The sequence below is a fragment of the Lissotriton vulgaris genome, chromosome 11 (genome assembly GCF_964263255.1).
Source record: "Lissotriton vulgaris chromosome 11, aLisVul1.2, whole genome shotgun sequence".
Classification (NCBI taxonomy): Eukaryota; Metazoa; Chordata; class Amphibia; order Caudata; family Salamandridae; genus Lissotriton; species Lissotriton vulgaris.
The window spans coordinates 250,178,771-250,199,869 of NC_141699.1; the positions used below are offsets into that span (position 1 = coordinate 250,178,771).

The following is a 21,099-nucleotide window of genomic DNA, read 5'->3' on the forward strand; positions in this document are numbered from 1 at the left end:
AGCGTGGAAGGGTATACTCAGATGTGAGTCCCTTGCTCATTGCACCATCAGGATTCAAGCAAGCCGGGCCGAAGACGGCTGAAATGCCAGAAACCGGTCCCCGGTAGCTTGTTTCCTTCCCAGTGTAAGAATTGGCTTTTGTAGTTTGGTTTGCCCTGTTCCCATCATGCACTGGGACAGGAACAGACTAATTTGCATACAGCCAGGTTCTGAAACTGGGATGGTGCAGTGAGCTAAAAAACGGTGTTGGATCTAGCCCTGATCTCTTGACTGGGTGAGAGTATTCTGTTTAATTCAGAGACTCTGTCCCTCACCACCCCTTTTTGTAAATATTTTTGTCCACCCTAAGCGTGGAAGGGTATACTCAGATGTGAGTCCCTTGCTCATTGCACCATCAGGATTCAAGCAAGCCGGGCCGAAGACGGCTGAAATGCCAGAAACCGGTCCCCGGTAGCTTGTTTCCTTCCCAGTGTAAGAATTGGCTTTTGTAGTTTGGTTTGCCCTGTTCCCATCATGCACTGGGACAGGAACAGACTAATTTGCATACAGCCAGGTTCTGAAACTGGGATGGTGCAGTGAGCTAAAAAACGGTGTTGGATCTAGCCCTGATCTCTTGACTGGGTGAGAGTATTCTGTTTAATTCAGAGACTCTGTCCCTCACCACCCCTTTTTGTAAATATTTTTGTCCACCCTAAGCGTGGAAGGGTATACTCAGATGTGAGTCCCTTGCTCATTGCACCATCAGGATTCAAGCAAGCCGGGCCGAAGACGGCTGAAATGCCAGAAACCGGTCCCCGGTAGCTTGTTTCCTTCCCAGTGTAAGAATTGGCTTTTGTAGTTTGGTTTGCCCTGTTCCCATCATGCACTGGGACAGGAACAGACTAATTTGCATACAGCCAGGTTCTGAAACTGGGATGGTGCAGTGAGCTAAAAAACGGTGTTGGATCTAGCCCTGATCTCTTGACTGGGTGAGAGTATTCTGTTTAATTCAGAGACTCTGTCCCTCACCACCCCTTTTTGTAAATATTTTTGTCCACCCTAAGCGTGGAAGGGTATACTCAGATGTGAGTCCCTTGCTCATTGCACCATCAGGATTCAAGCAAGCCGGGCCGAAGACGGCTGAAATGCCAGAAACCGGTCCCCGGTAGCTTGTTTCCTTCCCAGTGTAAGAATTGGCTTTTGTAGTTTGGTTTGCCCTGTTCCCATCATGCACTGGGACAGGAACAGACTAATTTGCATACAGCCAGGTTCTGAAACTGGGATGGTGCAGTGAGCTAAAAAACGGTGTTGGATCTAGCCCTGATCTCTTGACTGGGTGAGAGTATTCTGTTTAATTCAGAGACTCTGTCCCTCACCACCCCTTTTTGTAAATATTTTTGTCCACCCTAAGCGTGGAAGGTTATACTCAGATGTGAGTCCCTTGCTCATTGCACCATCAGGATTCAAGCAAGCCGGGCCGAAGACGGCTGAAATGCCAGAAACCGGTCCCCGGTAGCTTGTTTCCTTCCCAGTGTAAGAATTGGCTTTTGTAGTTTGGTTTGCCCTGTTCCCATCATGCACTGGGACAGGAACAGACTAATTTGCATACAGCCAGGTTCTGAAACTGGGATGGTGCAGTGAGCTAAAAAACGGTGTTGGATCTAGCCCTGATCTCTTGACTGGGTGAGAGTATTCTGTTTAATTCAGAGACTCTGTCCCTCACCACCCCTTTTTGTAAATATTTTTGTCCACCCTAAGCGTGGAAGGGTATACTCAGATGTGAGTCCCTTGCTCATTGCACCATCAGGATTCAAGCAAGCCGGGCCGAAGACGGCTGAAATGCCAGAAACCGGTCCCCGGTAGCTTGTTTCCTTCCCAGTGTAAGAATTGGCTTTTGTAGTTTGGTTTGCCCTGTTCCCATCATGCACTGGGACAGGAACAGACTAATTTGCATACAGCCAGGTTCTGAAACTGGGATGGTGCAGTGAGCTAAAAAACGGTGTTGGATCTAGCCCTGATCTCTTGACTGGGTGAGAGTATTCTGTTTAATTCAGAGACTCTGTCCCTCACCACCCCTTTTTGTAAATATTTTTGTCCACCCTAAGCGTGGAAGGGTATACTCAGATGTGAGTCCCTTGCTCATTGCACCATCAGGATTCAAGCAAGCCGGGCCGAAGACGGCTGAAATGCCAGAAACCGGTCCCCGGTAGCTTGTTTCCTTCCCAGTGTAAGAATTGGCTTTTGTAGTTTGGTTTGCCCTGTTCCCATCATGCACTGGGACAGGAACAGACTAATTTGCATACAGCCAGGTTCTGAAACTGGGATGGTGCAGTGAGCTAAAAAACGGTGTTGGATCTAGCCCTGATCTCTTGACTGGGTGAGAGTATTCTGTTTAATTCAGAGACTCTGTCCCTCACCACCCCTTTTTGTAAATGTATCAAACAATAGCCCCAGTACACCAGGGTAGAACTGCTCGCATTAAACACTCAGGCTGGAAAGAGTAAAACCCCACCACATATGGAGACCATCAAAGGCCCCCTCACCTGCCTCACCTGCAAACGAACTATTAACCACAAGAGTGATACTAAAACTAAACATGCCACCCCCTCCAAGAATAAGACCCGCCTGAAACAGGTTCACTCTGGCCTGATTAATGCAAGATCCCTAGCAAAAAACGCTCTATACATCCAGGACTTGCTGTCAGACCATAACTATGACTGCCTCTTAATCACAGAAACATGGCTGACAGAATGCTCCAACCCAGATGTGGTTCAAACCCTTCCTCAGGGGTATACCTTATCCAGAGTGGATAGAAAGGGGAAAAAGGGAGGGGGAATAGCTCTAATCTATAAAGACCATCTGAAATGCACGGTCACCAATATCACCGAACTGAAGGATGCAGAAAGTCTCTGTTTTAATATTAAAATAGACAACTGCACCTCATTCGCAGAAGCTCCTGTATACAGGCCCCAAGGAGTAATGGGGACGTTTTTAGACACCCTGGGAGAAAGTCTAAGCTCCCTTGTTATATGATACTCCAATTTCACAATGCTAGGTAATTTTAATCTTCATAATCTTCACCTGGAAGACGTTGACAATTCCCATACCAAAAATGTTTTAGAAAGTATTAACACACTAGGACTAACACAACAAGTACAGGGACCCACACACCAGGCAGGACATACCCTAGACGGGATATGCACAAATGCCACTGATCTAATGATTGGCACTCCAACTACATTAACCTGGTCAGACCATAAATTAATCCCCTTCAAATTCGCCTACGCCAATGTTCAAACAAAAAATAATCCCAGCAAATCAGGCCCAACACGGAAATGGAATAGCATGCTATCCAACCCCAATCTACAGAGCATGTCAGAAACCACCAGACCTACCCTTACCGGAGATCCAGAAATTGACAATAATCTCCCTCAATGAATTGATGCTCACATTAGTCAATACTTTAGCCCCGCTAAAGAAAACTGTCAGCAAAAAACAATCAGCACCCTGGTTCACCCCTTGGCGGAAAGCATTGAAGGGACTCTGACGGCAAGCGGAAAAAAAATGGAGGAAACAATACGAGGCAGAAGACATGAAACTCTATAAATCAGCACTCATGGCATATATAACTAACAAGTTTAAAATGGAGAAAAAAACGCACTATGCGAATCTGATAAACAGGGCAGAGGACAACCAAAGAACTATCTTCAATATTGTGAAATCTTTTACTAACCCCACAATCCTAGAACAGGAAATCCCTCCTTCACAAGATTTATGCGATAACATTTCTGAGTATTTCGACAAAAAAATCAAAGATCTAACTAAGAATTTTACAAACATATCCCCCAAGCCAAATAAAGCTCAAGCAGTAAGAACAGAAAAGCACCTCACATGTTTCAAAGTTATAAACCTAGAACAGTCCAGGAAGGCCATCCTTTCCTGTAAGTCAGGTTCACCATTTGATCCATGCCCACCAAAAATTCCACACGCACTGGTGGACACATTAAATCCTGTATTCAACCTAATCATCAACGCCTCCTTTAGGTTAGCAAAAATACCAGACATCTGGAAAATAGCTGCAGTAAAACCACTCCAAAAAAAGAAGCTTCTTGACCCTACTACTTTATCAAACCTCAGACCCATCTCACTTCTGCCATGCAAAATTGCGGGGAAACTAGTGAATACCCAACTTAATGACTTCCTGCAAAAAACTAATACCCTGCATCCGAGGCAATCTGGTTTCAGACCTGGCCACTCAACCTAATCAGTGCTGCTCCATACCACAGACACACTAAAGTTTGCCCTTGATCAAGGCAAGGAGGTAGTGCTGATTCTGTTGGACCTGTCGACGACGTTCGACACCGTATCACACAATATCCTGGGAGACAGATTAGAATGCAGCGGAATAAAAGATAAGGCCTTGGCCTGGATCACATCTTTTCTAGATAAAAGGCATCAGATCGTCACACTGGGCAGCTACAAATCAGGAGAGAAATGGTTGTCATCAGGGGTCCCCAGGGCTTTTCCCTGAGCCCTACCCTGTTTAACCTTTATATGACACCACTTCTTTCCCTGATAGCCACCTTTGACATTGAGTCAATTGCTTATGCCGGTGACACCCAACTTGTTCTCACGCTGGACAAAAACTCCTCAGCGGCGGAGGAAAAGTTCCATCACTGCCTCACGGCAGTGATGAATTTGATGAAACAAAATCACCTAAAATGCAATAGCTCCAAAACCGAAATCATGCTGTTTGGAAAAACTAATGTTTTCAGACCTCATCGATGGTGGCCCGCAGACTCTGATGCCCCACCCACAACAGCAGACACAGCCAAAAACCTAGGAATAAAATTCGATCCCACACTTTCCTTTCATAAGCATGCGCTTGCAACTGCAGGCATGTGTTTCCAAATCATCTAGACCCTACTGAAATTCTTCGACCTACTTCCACTAGCTTCTAGGAAGACTGTTGCAGTGGCCCTAATCCTGTCTCGCTTGGACTACTGCAACAGTCTATATGCAGGAACAAAAAAGTCAGTTGTGAAAAGACAACAAGTTGTCCAGAATTCTGTGGCAAGATGGTACTGAAGCTCCCCAGGGATTCCTCCTCAGCTGCAGCACTCAAAAAGCTCCACTGGCTACCGGTTCAGAAAAGGATTCTCTTTAAGGTCCTAACAACCACTTACAAAGCCATAAACGAAACTGGGCCAGAATATCTAAGATCAAACATCAAGCCTTACACAATCAAACGCACCCTGCAGTCAACATCAGAAAATCTACTAACTGTCCCTAACTTCAAACTGACCACACGGGGGGGGAAGACTATGGCACTACTAGGGACAAAAGCGTGGAGCGCCCTACCCTCTCAATTGAGGCACACACAAACAGAATTAACTTTTAGGAGCCTCCTCAAAACATGGATCTTCGCTTTCCCAGATCACTTAGCACTATCTCTGATTCAAAGTTATCCTCTTCATCGCCACGCCCTCTGTAATGTATCACCAGTTGTCTCTTTTCTTTCTGCTAAGCTCCAGGATGCTCCCTGGGGTGAACGTTGCGCTATATAAAAAACCCTTTCATTCATTCATTTATTGTTCTTTAGCTCACTTCAGCACCCCAGTTCAGACACAGCTATTTACAAATCAGTCTTGACACTGTGCCTCATGGGAACAGTCCCGCCCAAACTGCCAAAACATGTCTTCCCTGGACCGGAAACCAGCATCCTGGGACAGGTTTTGGGCTAATAGCCATCATCAGCCAGGCTAGCTTGAATCCAGTGGCAAAGTGAGCAAGGGACCCACGTCTGGGCATACACTGCCAACTTCGGGCAAACACAAAGAGATGATGACGGAGTGCAGAAACTTTTCAGACACTCACCCCCCAGTCACAGATTTGGGTTGAATCCATTATCATTCTTTAGCTCACTTTGCCTCCCCAGTTCAGACACAGTTATATACAAACCAGTCTTGACGCTGTACCTCATGGGAACAGTCAAGCCCGAACAGCCAAGCCATATCTTCCTGGGCCCGGAAAGAAGCATCCTGGGACAGTTTCGGGCTAATAGCCCTCATCAGCCAGGCTAGTTTGAATCCAGTGTCAAAGTGAGCAAAGGATCCACATTTGGGCAAACCCTGCCAACTTAGGGCAAACAAAGCATACACAAGGAGATGATGGACGTAGCACTGAAACTTTTCAGACACTCACCCCCTATCTTCAAATATGCTCGACACACCACATTTCCTTCACTATATCCATAGTCTTGATTCTGTGTTGCACTGCTCCACTCACTATTCACAACCACTTCTCGAGTCTGCTCTGCACATTCAGTCTTCACATCCCATGTCACACTCAACAGTTCTTTGCACTTTTGTTACACACTCCACAACCCCTATTCATATTTACTCCTTCCACTTAACATCTCTAAGCATATCTTCTTATCTAATACGCTGTCTAGGGCATTATCCACACTTGACACCATCATTTCCACTTACGATCCATGATCATTCAGAAATTAAAAAAAAAGAATATTACAATTTGTGCTGCCATTTAGAATACTATTCCCTGCATTACTCACTGACAGCCACTTTGATAGTACTTTTACTACTTACACATCATCAACAGACTAACACTCACCCATGAACAATACTGAGTGACTTACAGCCAATTTACATCATTTGATTTCCACTCATTCATCCCAAGGCATTGGTACTCACAGCATTACCTAATAGCCCACTCTTACCACCACTTGCTAACACATACTTTCAGTACCATTTGCTCACACCCTTTGCTCACAACAACCAACAGTTCTAGTTTTTCACACTATTCATTCACTACAACCACATAGCACCATTCACACCAAACAGCCACTCACGTCAACTTTTCTCAGCCGCTTAAAGTTCATATTCTCAACCATACATCATCACTTGCAGTGCAGTTGCTCTGAATATTTTTCTTAATCCGTCTCCAACACCTATTCGTGTCATTCTCCAACTTCCACCGTCGAGACACCCACTGACAAATCATCAGTGTTTCACATCATATAATTTCAACCACTTAAAATTCCCACTTTCATTACATTCTCTTTACCCTACTCACACTAGCCACTTACAAAACCATTTGCAATGCTGTTCACATGTTTCACTACACCATTCACTTGCATAACACCACAAACTTGCAACCCCATTAATTCCTAATTAACCTGCCCCTTACCCAAAGCTATTTGCAATAACGCTCACATCTTTTACCCTCTCACAGTAATAATATTACTCACAGGCACTTCCCAGAACTCCTACAACATCCTCTGACCATACTTACAAACACGCTCTCACTCATAGCTTATCTCCTTGCTCCTCTCCCACTGTTGTTACCATCAACCTGTCACTGTTGACATACATCAAGTCAGAAAAGGGATGATGGTTAGGGAGATTGAGATAGCTGGGTTGTAGACATGATGGTAGTTTTCGCTGGTCCTCTGTAACAAATTGCTTTAAGTGCACAAAAACGTATAGTACACAAAGAGAAGAATTCCTTACCCATAACATGATTGTTTCAATTTAGAGAAACACACTGCCGCTTCATTAAGAAATGCAATAAGGCCATTGTAGTTCACTGAAAGCTGATGGTCACTATGCATCTTTAAATGAAATATACACCTGTTATTCCCCAATAAAATCTACATTTGTGGTTGTTGCAATTAGAGATTGTGTTGATATACTTAGTGGAATTGTGGTATTACATTCACTGATTAAGGGGATGTATGTTTTTGTTTAACAGCACATTCCAGTGCTGTTAAAGTCTAGTGGAATGACTGGGAGAAAGACCCATCAGCCAAAGTGAGCGCCTTAAAAGCAATACTCTTGAATTACTACTCATGAGATCATAGTGAAGTAATAAAACCACACCATAAATTACACATGAAGTAATGCAAACAACACCTGAAGTAGTAATGATGTAATTGCGAAATAGTCTGCCTCCATCCTGTAGTTGCCATGGAGCGGACATGAAGAAATCTGTTTCCATCCCCTAGTTGTCATGGAGTCATCATTAAGTAATTGGTTCCCATCCCCTAGTTGTCATGGAATCACCGTGAAGTAATCTGCTCCCATCCCCTAGTTGTCATGGAGTTCTCCTGAAGTAATGTGTTCCTATCCCCTAGTTGTCATGGAGTCATCCTTAAGTAATCTTCCCTCATCCTTTTATTATGAAGTCACCCTCTAGTAGTTAAAGATAATCACTCATGTTCCAAGGAAGTAATCAAGAGCTCATTCTGAAGTATTTACTGTGATGACTCGATGACTGAGTCTGGATCTGGAAACATCTCGTTTAAATATTTCTCCCTATAGGCATACTTCAGGATGGCTTTTGGATGACTTCCTCAGATAATTGCAGGTATAGCCTGGCGGAAGTCATCGAATGATTTCAGAATGACTGCAGGATGATCTTCCTGTTTGACTTGGGCACTCACATCTATTGTCAAACCCTGGAGCATTAGTAACTTTAGATGTGGTCTCACTTCTTTTCACCTGATAGGATCTCATAAAGACTGAAGGCTCTCAGTTTGCCCAGCTCCATGTGTGAATAGTTCATCTAAACCAGGTTTTTTCTTCGCCGTCTAGTACCTCTAGTTCTGATTATCTCATAAATGCCAATCTACAAGTATCAGAATGCAAGGATGAAAACTTGGTCTGCATCAGGTGCTTACAAATAGACGAGGAATGCTTGAGAACCAATGGAAATGACAGGTAGTCAATTGACATACATATATGTATATAACAAAAATTGCCTGCTGCATCAATATATCAGTAGTTGTGAATGGTTCTTTGACAAATTGCACTTTTCTTAACATGAACACTTCATCTGGTTGCACTTACCATACTGGGCTTCACCGGCTTCTTCACCAGTGGTTGTTTCTCCATTTTACTCCCAGGCTCTTGCAAGGCTGCTTCCTTTAAGCAGACATGTATATCCGGGTAGTAAGAACAATAGAGCGGTGCACTTCCAGGACGATATGACGTTAATAAAGAAGCTCGATCAGTGTCTTCATTGAATCAATCTTTATTTATGAGAATCCATGTGATTTATAAAATACATCAGCTAACGCGTTTTGTTCGTGAAAAGAACTTCGTCAGGGCTGGAAAAGTTAAAGAAACATAGATAACATGAATATACACATAGGTGACACAAGGGGTACAAGGTGAACAAAAGATGTATCACTAACCCATACAAAACTCAACAAAGGGCACTATAAACATGTGATGTGAAGCCAGATCAGTGCATAAGACAAAAAATGCTTCTCAGAATGCGTCATGAAATAACATTTATGAAATGGTTCTGAAATACAGATGAAAGGTCGAGACCATTCCATGACAGAATATATAAACTGCTTAGGTTGTGAACGAGGTCAAATATTGTCTTTTGGAAGTGTTCAAAGAATTCTTGTTCTCTAACAATAGTTCTACTTTAAGCAGATTACTTTGTGCCCAAAAAAGAAATTCAATTTGGAAAAATGTTATTCGAAGAAAAATGAAGTTCTGAAGTTAGAAGTTTTGTTTTGAAAAGTGAAGGTCGAATTCAGAGTTCATCAGAACGCTGTGTGCTAACTTTAAAAGTCATTCTCGCTGTTGGGAGAAAACATCAACTCTTCTAAGTTTGAAAAGAATTTGTCTACTACTGTAGGTGAAAGTTGGACTACCTCGTTAAGCAGATCAATTGTACACAGATGAGAAGCATCGCCGTCAGCGTCAGTCGCATTAGCAATGTTCGCAGTAGATGGTACTTGTGTGCCTGTCGGTCCACGTATCTCACCATCAGCTGGTTGTGCTGGTGACACCTCCATGAATGCCGTTATCAGGATTGGTAGCCGCTGGGGACAACACAATGCATGAGCCGTTACTGAACCAAGCAAAGTGTCAACATCTGTTGGCAGTGCTGATGGAAGTGTTAGACAGATGTCTAGCACGCATTCTTCTCCACATAGCAGGCATCGTAGAACAGGGAAAATGCAATCTTGCCAGATTGGTCTGAATGAAAGAAACCTTGTGGTATTCAGATCTCTTAAACGAGCCAAGACCAAAATTTGGATTATGTGCTCACGACACTTCATTGCCAGGAGAGTGTTCTCGATGGTAATCTCGGCGTCGTTGGTGGATTGGCTTGCCATATCGAAGCAGAAGTAACAAAAATTAAATCCCTGCTGCAAGTCCCAAAACGAGAGCCTGTCCGCCAAACACCGAGTGCACAAAGTTTGGAAATATGCAGAGGACTGCTTCAAAAGGTGCTAACAGACCCCAAAAAATCATCTCAAGTACATGTACAATACCACTGGTATCAGACATGTTTAAGATACAACCTAACATTTCTGCGAAATAAGTCATGTATCTCCGCAGAGGACCTTGCAACTTGCAGATCATACGACTTTTTAGACGAGGTCAGTGACACAGTTTTTGGTAAAAGAATAGCTTTCATTCTGCTTAAAATATCAATTCGAATAGAAGAGATGTTCGGTGAAGGCCATAACTGTGACTCCCCGTCTGTCTGGCTTTTAGGAAACAATACATGCATACAACAAGTGACCCTAGCTGACACACTCACGAGATAGGCAATTCCTGGCATCATTCCACAACAGCTGTGATCATTCAACATTATGTAGCTCCCAATGGAAAGCTGCCTAAAAATTGGATCTATCACTGCTGCCGGAGAACCTTTCAGGTGGCAGGATAAGTTGGTCAAAGAACCATCACAAGCTCCATGTAAATTAATACCCTGACATAAAAGTGTACCGCTTAGTGCACTGTTACATTGTGTGCCACTAAGAAATACTTCTTTTCCCCCACTCCAACATATGTGTGTGTATGGTAAATCCCAGGTTGACTTAATGTATTCTTTACCCAACCTTTCACACAGGCCTGCTGGTATGTGTTTCAAGCAATACTGAAACTGGAAAATCGTCACTGGCAACGTAATGGTGCTATGTATTATCCATTCTATGGCTGGTTTCTCAGAAACAGTTAATGGTAATCTTTCCAGTTTTTCTATGCTCAGCACCGTATAGTCTGCTCCCCTTTGTGCCAAAGAGATTTGTTTATCTGTAAGGTTAAATCCAGTAAACAATGACGTGGTGTTGATTAGACGCCAAGGCATATAGCCAGAACGAAGATTTTGTAACGTCCAGCCTAGCAGCATTATAGAACGCAATTGAGACTGTCCATGTTGTAACATGAGCAAGTCCTGTTCCATTATGTCTATGGCAGAGGATATAATGCTGTCCAAAAAATAAATTCTGGATGACAGAGTTGTTAACACATTATCAACTACAGAGAGAGCTTTCTCTAAATTAATACAATCAATTTCTCGTATTCGTTCTGCAGTTTCCATTTGCGTGACTTTCCATGCTTCATTGTAAGCAGCATAAATACCGGCTTATATGAAACGTTTATGACGCAGTTTATGAGGCCCTAATGAGAAGTCCCTCAAATCAAGGCCATCTTTAAGTAAAGTTAAGTGCTGTTTAACCTCTGTAAGTGTAGATTGTTGTAGTCATTCGAGGCATAGTTTTCCTACACTGTAAGTTGTTACTAACCCTGGATGTTGTCTCTGGACATATCTTGGGTCTGGACTAGTTACTGTAAACCCTTGTGTCTAGTTCAGGAATTTTTCATGACAGTTATTCGTGTCTGTGGGCTAGATTAACCATTTCCAATTAGGATCAGTTTTGTTTTTTAGTAAAATAGTTTTTACGTCGACCCTTCCCTCTGAAGTGTTTTTACTATCAGTTGTAGGTACAGGTGTGGACGGTTTATTTAAATCTTTTATCTTGGCGTGGGGGAAAGATGGCGGACGGCTGAACAACACCTTCGTGAGCTCCGCTGAGCATCCCCTGCAATTTTGGAATTTATCGATTAAGAGAGAGAAAAAAAAACCCTTACTGTGAATAGTAGCCTCATCGTGCCACAGAAGTGTCGTATTAAGTTCCTGGGATTAATGGTGGTGTTCTGGCAGCAATCAGAGGGCAAGAAGCAGCCGTCGAACCGCGAGGACGCTGTGCGAGCTCTGACATCCAGGATTAACGCTTCCCTGCACAATGCAAGGACTGACCGGCAAGACCAGAGCAGGCGGCTCCGGACAGAGAGGAGCTGCGGGACGGACAAGGTGCACGAAAGACTCAACTTTCGGAAAGCTGCATGTCAGCTTGCTCAAGGGACCAGAGCTCTCGTGGGCCCCCCAAAGGTCTCAACCGGGAGATAGTGCACTGGATTCAGCACTCCCAACTTCATCTGAAAGCCCTAAGAGTGCGGAATATAAATCGGGCGCGGACTGTGGTGAGACAGCGGCAGCCAGCAGCTCCATGGGCTGAGACACGGGCTGCTTCTCCGGCGGTGCAGCCCATCTGGGCCCCTCCGGATCCACAAGTAGGCATGGCAAATAGGGGGGACGCGGCGCCAAAGTGAAAACCACAATCATCAGCTCTCAGGGCAATATCACATTGGCATTCCAGCGCCAAAAAAACTAGAATTGAATGGGGTCAAGGATAAAAATGGGAGCGCCAAGAATGGGGACAAGACAGAAGCAACAGAAGGCCCAGAGAAAAAGGATCCGGTGGCTACCCCTTTGGCTAGGAAAACACCAGCAAGCATATCCAAGGAGAAGGGCAGTACTCAACCGCTAATTACTAGTAGTTTTGATGCATTGGCAGGCATGAGTGGAGAGCCAAACAACCATAATCTATCTGAGAGGCATGGGGCCGACACAATGGCAGAAATCAACGTAAAAAAAGGGGGAAATACAGATCACTCTAATGTAGGCCCTGACAGCACCCCTCTGCAACTTGACCCCTTGACCCCCCCTGTTCTGGCCACAATCTGCGAGATAACACACAGCACGTCGCTAGTCAGCACGCCCCTGGAAAGACATAACAGTGTCCTGAATAGGGCTTTGTCATGGGATCAACCAAACGACACAAGGAAGGAATGCCTTGCCATATCAAATGGCTCTCAGCAAGAGCATAGACCTAAAACTCCTGAAAGTCAAGATCAATTTTATTCGCTGACGGATGACTCCGAAATAACGGTTTAGAGCATTTCTCTGTCTAGCGGCGAGGAGGAAAAGCAGTGGAGCTATAGTTCTTACTATGAGGCCCAGAACCGCAAACAGCACGCAAAAAAACTCAGAAGAAAAAAAAGAGGAGCCAGCGCAGGAAATCAATTGATCTCTCGGACAAGGAGGACACCGAGCTCAAATGGGATTATAATGATACTTCTCTGACGATCTGCACAAACTCCTTCGGACCCATCAGAGCTGACCAAACCCTCCGCAACACTGGTGGTGCCACTGAGGGGTCACAAAAGAATGAGCCTGCCCTAGTAGAGATCCTAAAATCAATCAAGGACTTTCATGCAGAGGTTAAATCCGACAGCCGTAGATCTCTACTGGCAGCTAAAAAACTGCAAGGCGCGGTCAGAAAGGTGGGAAAGACCTGCAGCGAAATCGCAGACCGTATGACATCAGTGGAAGAAAGGGCTGAGCAATTGGAAAAGGATGGTACATCGCTTAAGGCAAAGTCTGAGGAACACGAGGGAGCGATAAAAGACTATCTATGGAAAATGGAGGAGCAGGAAAATCGACAAAGGAGGAATAACCTGCGTTTTCTAGGGATTCCAGAAGGTGTGGAAAAGGATGATCCCAGGAAATTCATGGTTTCCTTCCTCAGGGGCACATTCCCCGAACTACAATCCTGGGACTGGGATAAAGAAATTCAAAGATCCATAGATTTCCTTTAACCCCAGGGAAACATAATTCAAATCAGTCCCACCCACGGGCTATGTTATTGTTTTTTGGGAACTTCTTGCTCCGGCAGGCCTTGTATGATCTTGCCAGGCCTACAAACAAAGTCAAGATCATTCGAAGGAATTACGTTCTTTACTAGGCCTGATTTTGCCCATGCCACCGTGGAACGCAGGTGGAGACTTAGACAATTGTTCGATCCCTTTCAAAAACTTGGAGCTACAGTATACCTCCAGAACCCAGCTAGATTGAAAATTGTGTACCAGGGGAACACACGTAGTTTTATTTCAGAAATACAGGCTAAACAATACCTTGATGACCTTTCGGGTCATAAGTGAAAAGGCTAGATAATGGAAAACAAAAGATGTTATTAGATAACTGTGTGGGGTTGTGACAATGGTGGGATATGAAAACAAACTAGAAGCATAATGGGGTGGGGGGTTTTCTGCACGTTTGGTTTTATGGTTTGTGCATTGTTCTTCGTACTTTTCTTTTCTCTATCTTGATTTCTCTCTTTAAAGCTTTAAATGCAGGGGGGGAGCCTGGGCGGACCCACTGGGGTATTGCATGACAGACGCCACAACCTTGGCCCCGGCGGCCAGGGAACCTCTAGTGTAGGTGGGCGGTGGGGGGGATAGAGGGAAGGGGGGTGGGGTAGGCGTCAGGCAGGAACCTAAGGCAGATCTGAATCTAGAACTACTCAAGCAGGAATATTCATGCATCTTGAAGCACAACAGACAGACAAAAAATGGGGGCAGAGGTAGATTTAAGGGTTGTGGATTGGATAATCGGAAACTAAAGGGATGGTGGCTTTAAACTTGGGATGAGTAAAGATCTGCGGGCTAAATGATATAAAAAAGTGACAAAATGTCTCTATAGGATTACAATCAATGGGTGCTAATATAGTTTGTCTGCAAGAAACCCATATTGAGGGCTTGCAAACACATATTTCTTTTAAAATCCCTGGGGTATAAACTGGTGTGTGCAACAACACAAGAGGCTCGGGTACGGGTGGTGGCCATTCTGGCCAAAGGTTCAGGTCATACATTCTCACGCAGTAAGACAGATACATTTGGGCGATGGGCAATTGCAGAGCGCCAGGGTGTGCAGGGGCAGAAAATGACGAGTTGTGCCATCTATGGCAGTAACAGTGATGACACCTCTATTTTTAATGATATATCCAACGAGCTTGCACATTTGCCACTACCACTTGTGATCTGTGGGGATTTTAATATTAATCTCCCTTGTGACTGGTCCATGAAGGATGAGTGGATTTATAAAGGTCGCAAGCCCAAGGTGTTTAAGGCAATAAAACAATTATGCTGTGTACATGGGCTTATAGATGGGTGGCAAAGCTCTCATTCTAATGATCCTGGTTATACTTTTTTTCAAACCCTCATTGCACACATGTAAGAATTGATTTCTTCTTACTGTCTAACTCACTGAAAAACAAGAGCAACGTTAACAAGCTTCCCGGAGTCCTTTCGGACCATAACCCCTTAGTACGCTTTCTGGTTTTGGGGAAAAACCCAGTTACACCCAGATCGTGGACCTTAGAAAAATCTTTACTATCTGATCCCATGTTCTGTACACACATGCGGGAATAGATTCCTAACTTTTTAAAAGACAACTGGGGAAGTGTGTTTCGATTGATGTAGTATGGGATGCCCTGAATGCTGGGATCCGTGGGGAAACACTGCAATTCTCGTTAAACGCAAACAGTACAGCTAATACAAAGTTGAGTGAGCTACAGGAAGGACTTAGACAGGCCGAGGAAGGATTAATACGGGCAAACAGCCGGGACCAAGGGGCAGAAGAAGTTGAGCGAAAACAGAACCAATTGGCCATTGCAAGGGCAGCTATTGCGGATATTTTCACAGCCAAAGCTGTAAAAAAAGCTACAGCAAACAACGAGATGGTATATGAGGTGAACAAACTGGTTGGCCATCAACTAGTAGTTCGTATGCGCCAACAGGTTTCAGCAAATGTGATTCGTGAGATAGCCAGAGAAAGGCCAAGTTACTGACCCAGAGTTCATCAGGGAAACATTTTTGCAATTTTATAGCTCTCTTTATAGGGATGAGGGGGGAGATAACGCCAAAGAGATCCAAGAGTATCTAGAGTATGACAGCCCAGTTAGGTTCTGCGAATTAGATCAAGCAATTTTAGAAGAAAGCCGCAACATAGAGGAGATAGTAACAATAATTAAAAACCTACCAAAAGGGAAAGCAACGGGGCTGGACAGTTTACCCTCAGAATTTTTTTTAGCTTTTCTAGACCAACTAAAAGATATATTACTGGAGCTATTTAGATATAATTTTAAAGGGGGACATCCACCTAATTCTTGGGCCTGAGCAAAAATAATAATATTCCCCCCCAAAAAATAAACCACCAGAAAAATTAGGGTCCTACAGACCCATCACCCTTATAAATGCAGATTCAAAAATATATTCTAAACTACTAGCAAATTGAATAGCTCCCATCATCTACAAGGTTATTGCTAATTATCAACACAGCTTTGTGCCAGGAAGATCAACGGTTAACCATATCCATAGAGTGATCACGTTATTTGATTGCAGGAGACCCTATGGCTTTGGTGCTCTTAGACGCAGAGAAGGCCTTTGATAGGGTCTCCTGGCAGTTTTTGTGGTCTGCCATGAACCGGGTAGGTATTCCCAGAGGGTATATCCAAGCAATACAACAGCTATATGTTAACCAGGCGGCTATGGTATTTGTGAACGGTAGCCTTACTAAGGAATTTAGTATAACCCGAGGAACTAGGCAGGGCTGCCCATGCTCTCCTCTGCTTTTTGCTCTCTACCTTTATCTAGGCTAGAAAAAAACAGAGAGATAGAGCCAATTATATCACAAGAACATGCTACTAAGACCCTGGCCTATGCAGACGATATAGCTATTGTTACCACCAATCCGGAAACAGCTATGATCGCTATTACGAGGGAGGCTATAGAATTTGGTAAAATTGCAGGATATGCACTCAACCAGGGAAAAACGCAGATCGTAGTTAATGAAAAAACTGAGCTAGAAGACCCTTGGGTAGTAAACAACGCAACCTATTTGGGAATATCTATTACCTCCAAATTAGAAGACCTGGTGGAATCTAATGTAAACCCAATATTGCAGTCTATGCAAAAAGATCTGCACAGGCTATATAACTTACACCTTTCTCTGATAGACAGAGCTAACGCCCTGAAGATGGTCTTCTTTCCGAAAATTCTCTACCTATTTAGAGCCATTTGTTTGGAATTTCCTGATCACTACCTTAAAACTATGGACCGTACCTTCTCCAGATTTATGTGGGCTTACACGCAACCCCGACGAGCTTATAAATTCCTTATTCTACCAAAAAACCGGGGTGGGCTTGCCCTTCCAAACTTGAGAGCTTACTATTGGGCCATTGTATTACTTAATAGACGGGAATTGCTACAAACCGGCAGGGTTGAGGGGAGATCCCGGGAAGGCCAGCCATCTATATATGAATTAATTATAGGCAATGAAAATATAGGATATCTTTGGCGCCACCTTTAAAGAACTTAGAGAGAAATTTCAGATAGACAGGCGGGATTTCTTTAAATACTTGCAAATTCGAGATTACATCAACAGAAGAGCTGCGGGAGGAATTATCGCCCAAAAATTTGAACTATTTGAAAAATTTGCCTCCAGTAAGGGAAACTCCATTGGAGAGATATATGCTCTTTTAAATATGATATTCCCCGATGATCTAGAAAAAAACGCCCAAAAGTGCATGGTAAAATCGGTATATCTCCTAAAGAGTTTAACAAAACCTATGAAATGTCACAAACATGCCTTATGTCCACCAAATTGCAGGCGCAATTTTATAAATCATGTTTTATGTTATACTATACTCCTGAAAAAATTGCCAAGTGGGGATCCGGTAAAGGGACCTGCTGCCCTTGATGTCAAATTTTTAAAGCAGATTGTGTACATATCTTTGCCACCTGTGATGGTTTGATTCTGTTGAAACAAGAGATTGAGAGATTTTTATCTACTGTACTGAAAAAACCTATTAGTCTAACTGAAGAAATGATTCTTTAAGGGGCCACAGATCCTAGTCTTTATGTCTTTTGTTTATTGCCATGGCTGTCCTAAGTATCTGTATAACATCAGCTTGGTTAGATGTGTCGGCACCTTCATTTCAACAATGGATTGCGAGGCTATTGGCCACTTATAAGCTCCAAATTGCTATCTATAAGGGGAAGAGCAAAAGAAAAGGTAAGCAGGGGATGAAAATCTGGGCCCCGCTACTGGAGTGGTGCCAATCCCAAAGTAATGATGTATGAAATACAAGAATTAATTTTATGTGACATTGTTTTTTTTTTGTGAAGTATTAATTGTATAGCGTGAATTGCTTCTGAAAATACTGCTAAAAATGATGAATTATGCTATTTGTTGTTTGATTCAGTACGAGATTTCATGTATTCGTAATTGCCTGACCGGGAAGGGGGGGGAATGTTTATTTATGTATGGTGACAAAATCAAATAAATATATATTTTTTTAAATTTAAAAAATCTTTTATCTTGGCTAGTCCAAGACAGGATGTTTGTTGAACAGTGTCATTCAAAAACATTATTTGCTCAAGAATAATGCAGGCTCGGAATAAGGCTTCTATTCCCTGCACTTGCCAGTCTTTTGAACCCTAGACAGCTTTTTTTTCAATGTTGTCTCTCTAAAAAAGTCGAAACCTAATGAGGACAGCTGGGTATAAAAGGCTGCAGAATAAATTTGCTTTGTATTTGTCAACATACTTTTCATTCCTGTCTTATTAGCATTTTTAAAGTAATATGCTTCCAGATTTGTGGTATTAAAACCTGAGAAGTATGGACATTTGCTATAGAATGTTTTTGAGCTACCTTTTGGTGACGTTGGACAATGTAACTATTGATTGAAAGTATAAACATTTCTAGGGCTTGCAGATTTGTTCAAGTAATGATGACCAAAATGATTATAACAATACATTTGTGCATAATCTGATGATTCTTCTAAGTATTCATGTTTTGTCAATTTTGCAGACATTTCTAAATCTTACTTCATGTTATAAACAATCTCAAAGTTCAATCATTAGAAAATGTGCTGGGTGAAACAAAGTCACTCAGGCAAACTTTAAATTGATGGGGAATCTTCAGCAGCTCGGCCGGACCATAAATGTCATAATCAGTTCTGTCCCATGCTATACCACCTGGTATAGGACCGGCTGTGATGTTCACTGATGACACGTCTCTTTGTTCACGATGAGATGATTTGTGTGGTTTCAGGAGCAAGTTGATATTCTTACTTGCTGGGTCCATTTTACTATATTTTCCATCTTTCAGCTTTCCCAAACTTAAAACAAGAATGAGCCAAAGTAGGAGAAAAAGTACACCTAACACAATCCAAAAGTCAACCCATGGTTAAACCAGATAAGTCTTTCCTAGTTGCTGAAAAAGTGCTGTTATTTTGTCTTTAAAAGTTTTGTTTGCTGGCATTGTTTCAGGCTCACTGGGAGCCTCAGAAAATGTATCAAAGTTGATAAAATTGCCAGAGACAGTTCTGTCAATTGTTAGTATTGCATCCGGATTACTTAAAATCGCTGGAGCTACTGGATCTCTTGCCATATTATAGTCCGAGGCTACAACATTGTAAACAGGAGTGTCTTGACGAACTGTTATTTGGGTTTCAAGAGGCACAAGTTCCATTGCTTTGTTGCATAGTCCTTCTTTTCTTACTGCAGATTCTTCAAAGGTGATGAGTCTCTCAGTTTGAACCTCTTGGATAGTAGCCAGATTCGGTCTTCGTCTACCTCTTTGGAGTCCACTGGACCTACTATTTATTATTGGCCACATGGTGTGGTTTTCACCAGGTCAATTGATACCAACCGGTTCTCCTTTCTTCCAGCAAGGGGCCGCAGTAACACTGTTCTTGATCCGTGGATTGCTAGCACAGGTACTGGTTTCCTGTATGAAGGCCCAAATTCCTTCTTGTCTGCGATCTTTTCTCTAACTAGATCCCCAATCTTTGGAATCCAGACAGGCCTTGCTGGGACAGGTGGTTTTTCTTCAGTGGTCGTTGGCTACTGTAATGTATTGCTTAGACTTCTTCTTGTTTCATTTAAGTCCTGCAAAACAGCAAAACGGTCTTTGAGATCAAAGGGTTTTTGTTCTACCGCTGAAGTATGATGATCGAGGTCTTCGACAATCATTCTAGTATCAAAAAGGATTTCATAAGGACAGATTCCAACCAGAGAATTTCTTGGCAGATTGTTAAGACTACATTGGACACTTATTAGATGTTTGACCCACCCGTCACCCGAGCCTTTCCACAACCGAAGTTCCATCAGGATGGAATGGACTTGAGTACAGCAATGCAACGCCCAAGCTGGCCATGGCCTCCTTGTAAGCTCGAGAGCTAAACGCAGGACCCTGGTCAAAATGTAGCGTGCCGATTGCGTATGTGCCGATAAAGATTCCCAAATCTTTTATAACAGTTCGGGCGTCAGCCGAGTGCTGAGGCCACATCCAAATGAATCTGTCATAATAGTTTTGGGAGCGCATTTGTCCATAGTGACGTCTGTGTGTAGAAAGCCTTATGCTGTCTAACAATGGTGTCTGAACTGGGCTGGCTACACTGGAGTCAGGTATCCAGCAGCGTTCCTTGCTGCGATCTCTATTGCAGTCATGGCAATTAATTACAAACTCGTGAATGTGGGCATTCATCCCTGGCCACCAGTACATCTCTTTTAATTCCATAATGGATTTAGAGATCCCTTGATGTATCAGACCCTCTCCCATATGTGCTTCTTGTATCAAAGCTCCTCAACATCTCCTGTTTGGGATTACTCTATCGCCGACTCCAGGGATTCAAGCAACGGACGGAGTTGGCATCACTTATGTATGCATATTCGAGTGGATAGTTTAGAGTTAACGCTGCACCGCTGACTTTGCTTGTGGCATTGACAGCTAGCATTGTTTCGCTGTCTATTTTTGTTTTTGAACGAGTGATTGCAGCTACGGAAGCCATTCGCACAGCTGCCTTCGCGGCTTCATCAGCCAATGAATTCCCTTCAACGTGAACGCCATCACGCTGATGACTCAATGTATGGATCACGTGAGTCTTTTGTAGTTCTTTCTGCAACTGAACTACTTGTTCTCAGAGCAACTTTATGCTTGATTGTGCCACCTTTTGCATCTTTGAAACCGTTTTGAACCCAGTTCTGCAAGTATTCATTGTAAGATTGGACGCAGTAATACGAATCGCACACTATGAGTGTGGGGAATTCGCAATCGGTATTTTCAAACACCATCTTGAAAGCCTGTAGTTCAGCATGC

The 21,099-nt window shown here is 43.2% G+C and overlaps 1 protein-coding gene across 1 annotated transcript in view; it reads right to left on the reverse strand.

Moving 5' to 3' along the window:
- Positions 1-21,099, reverse strand: part of LOC147679578 (solute carrier family 2, facilitated glucose transporter member 11-like) — a 573,370-nt gene that overhangs the window by 545,608 nt on the left and 6,663 nt on the right. Inside the window, exon 2 of the mRNA XM_086943163.1 lies at positions 8,850-9,109. Within this exon, the coding sequence (XP_086799289.1) occupies positions 8,850-8,894 (45 nt within the window). The 5' untranslated portion in view covers positions 8,895-9,109. The remainder of the gene's footprint in view (positions 1-8,849; positions 9,110-21,099) is intronic.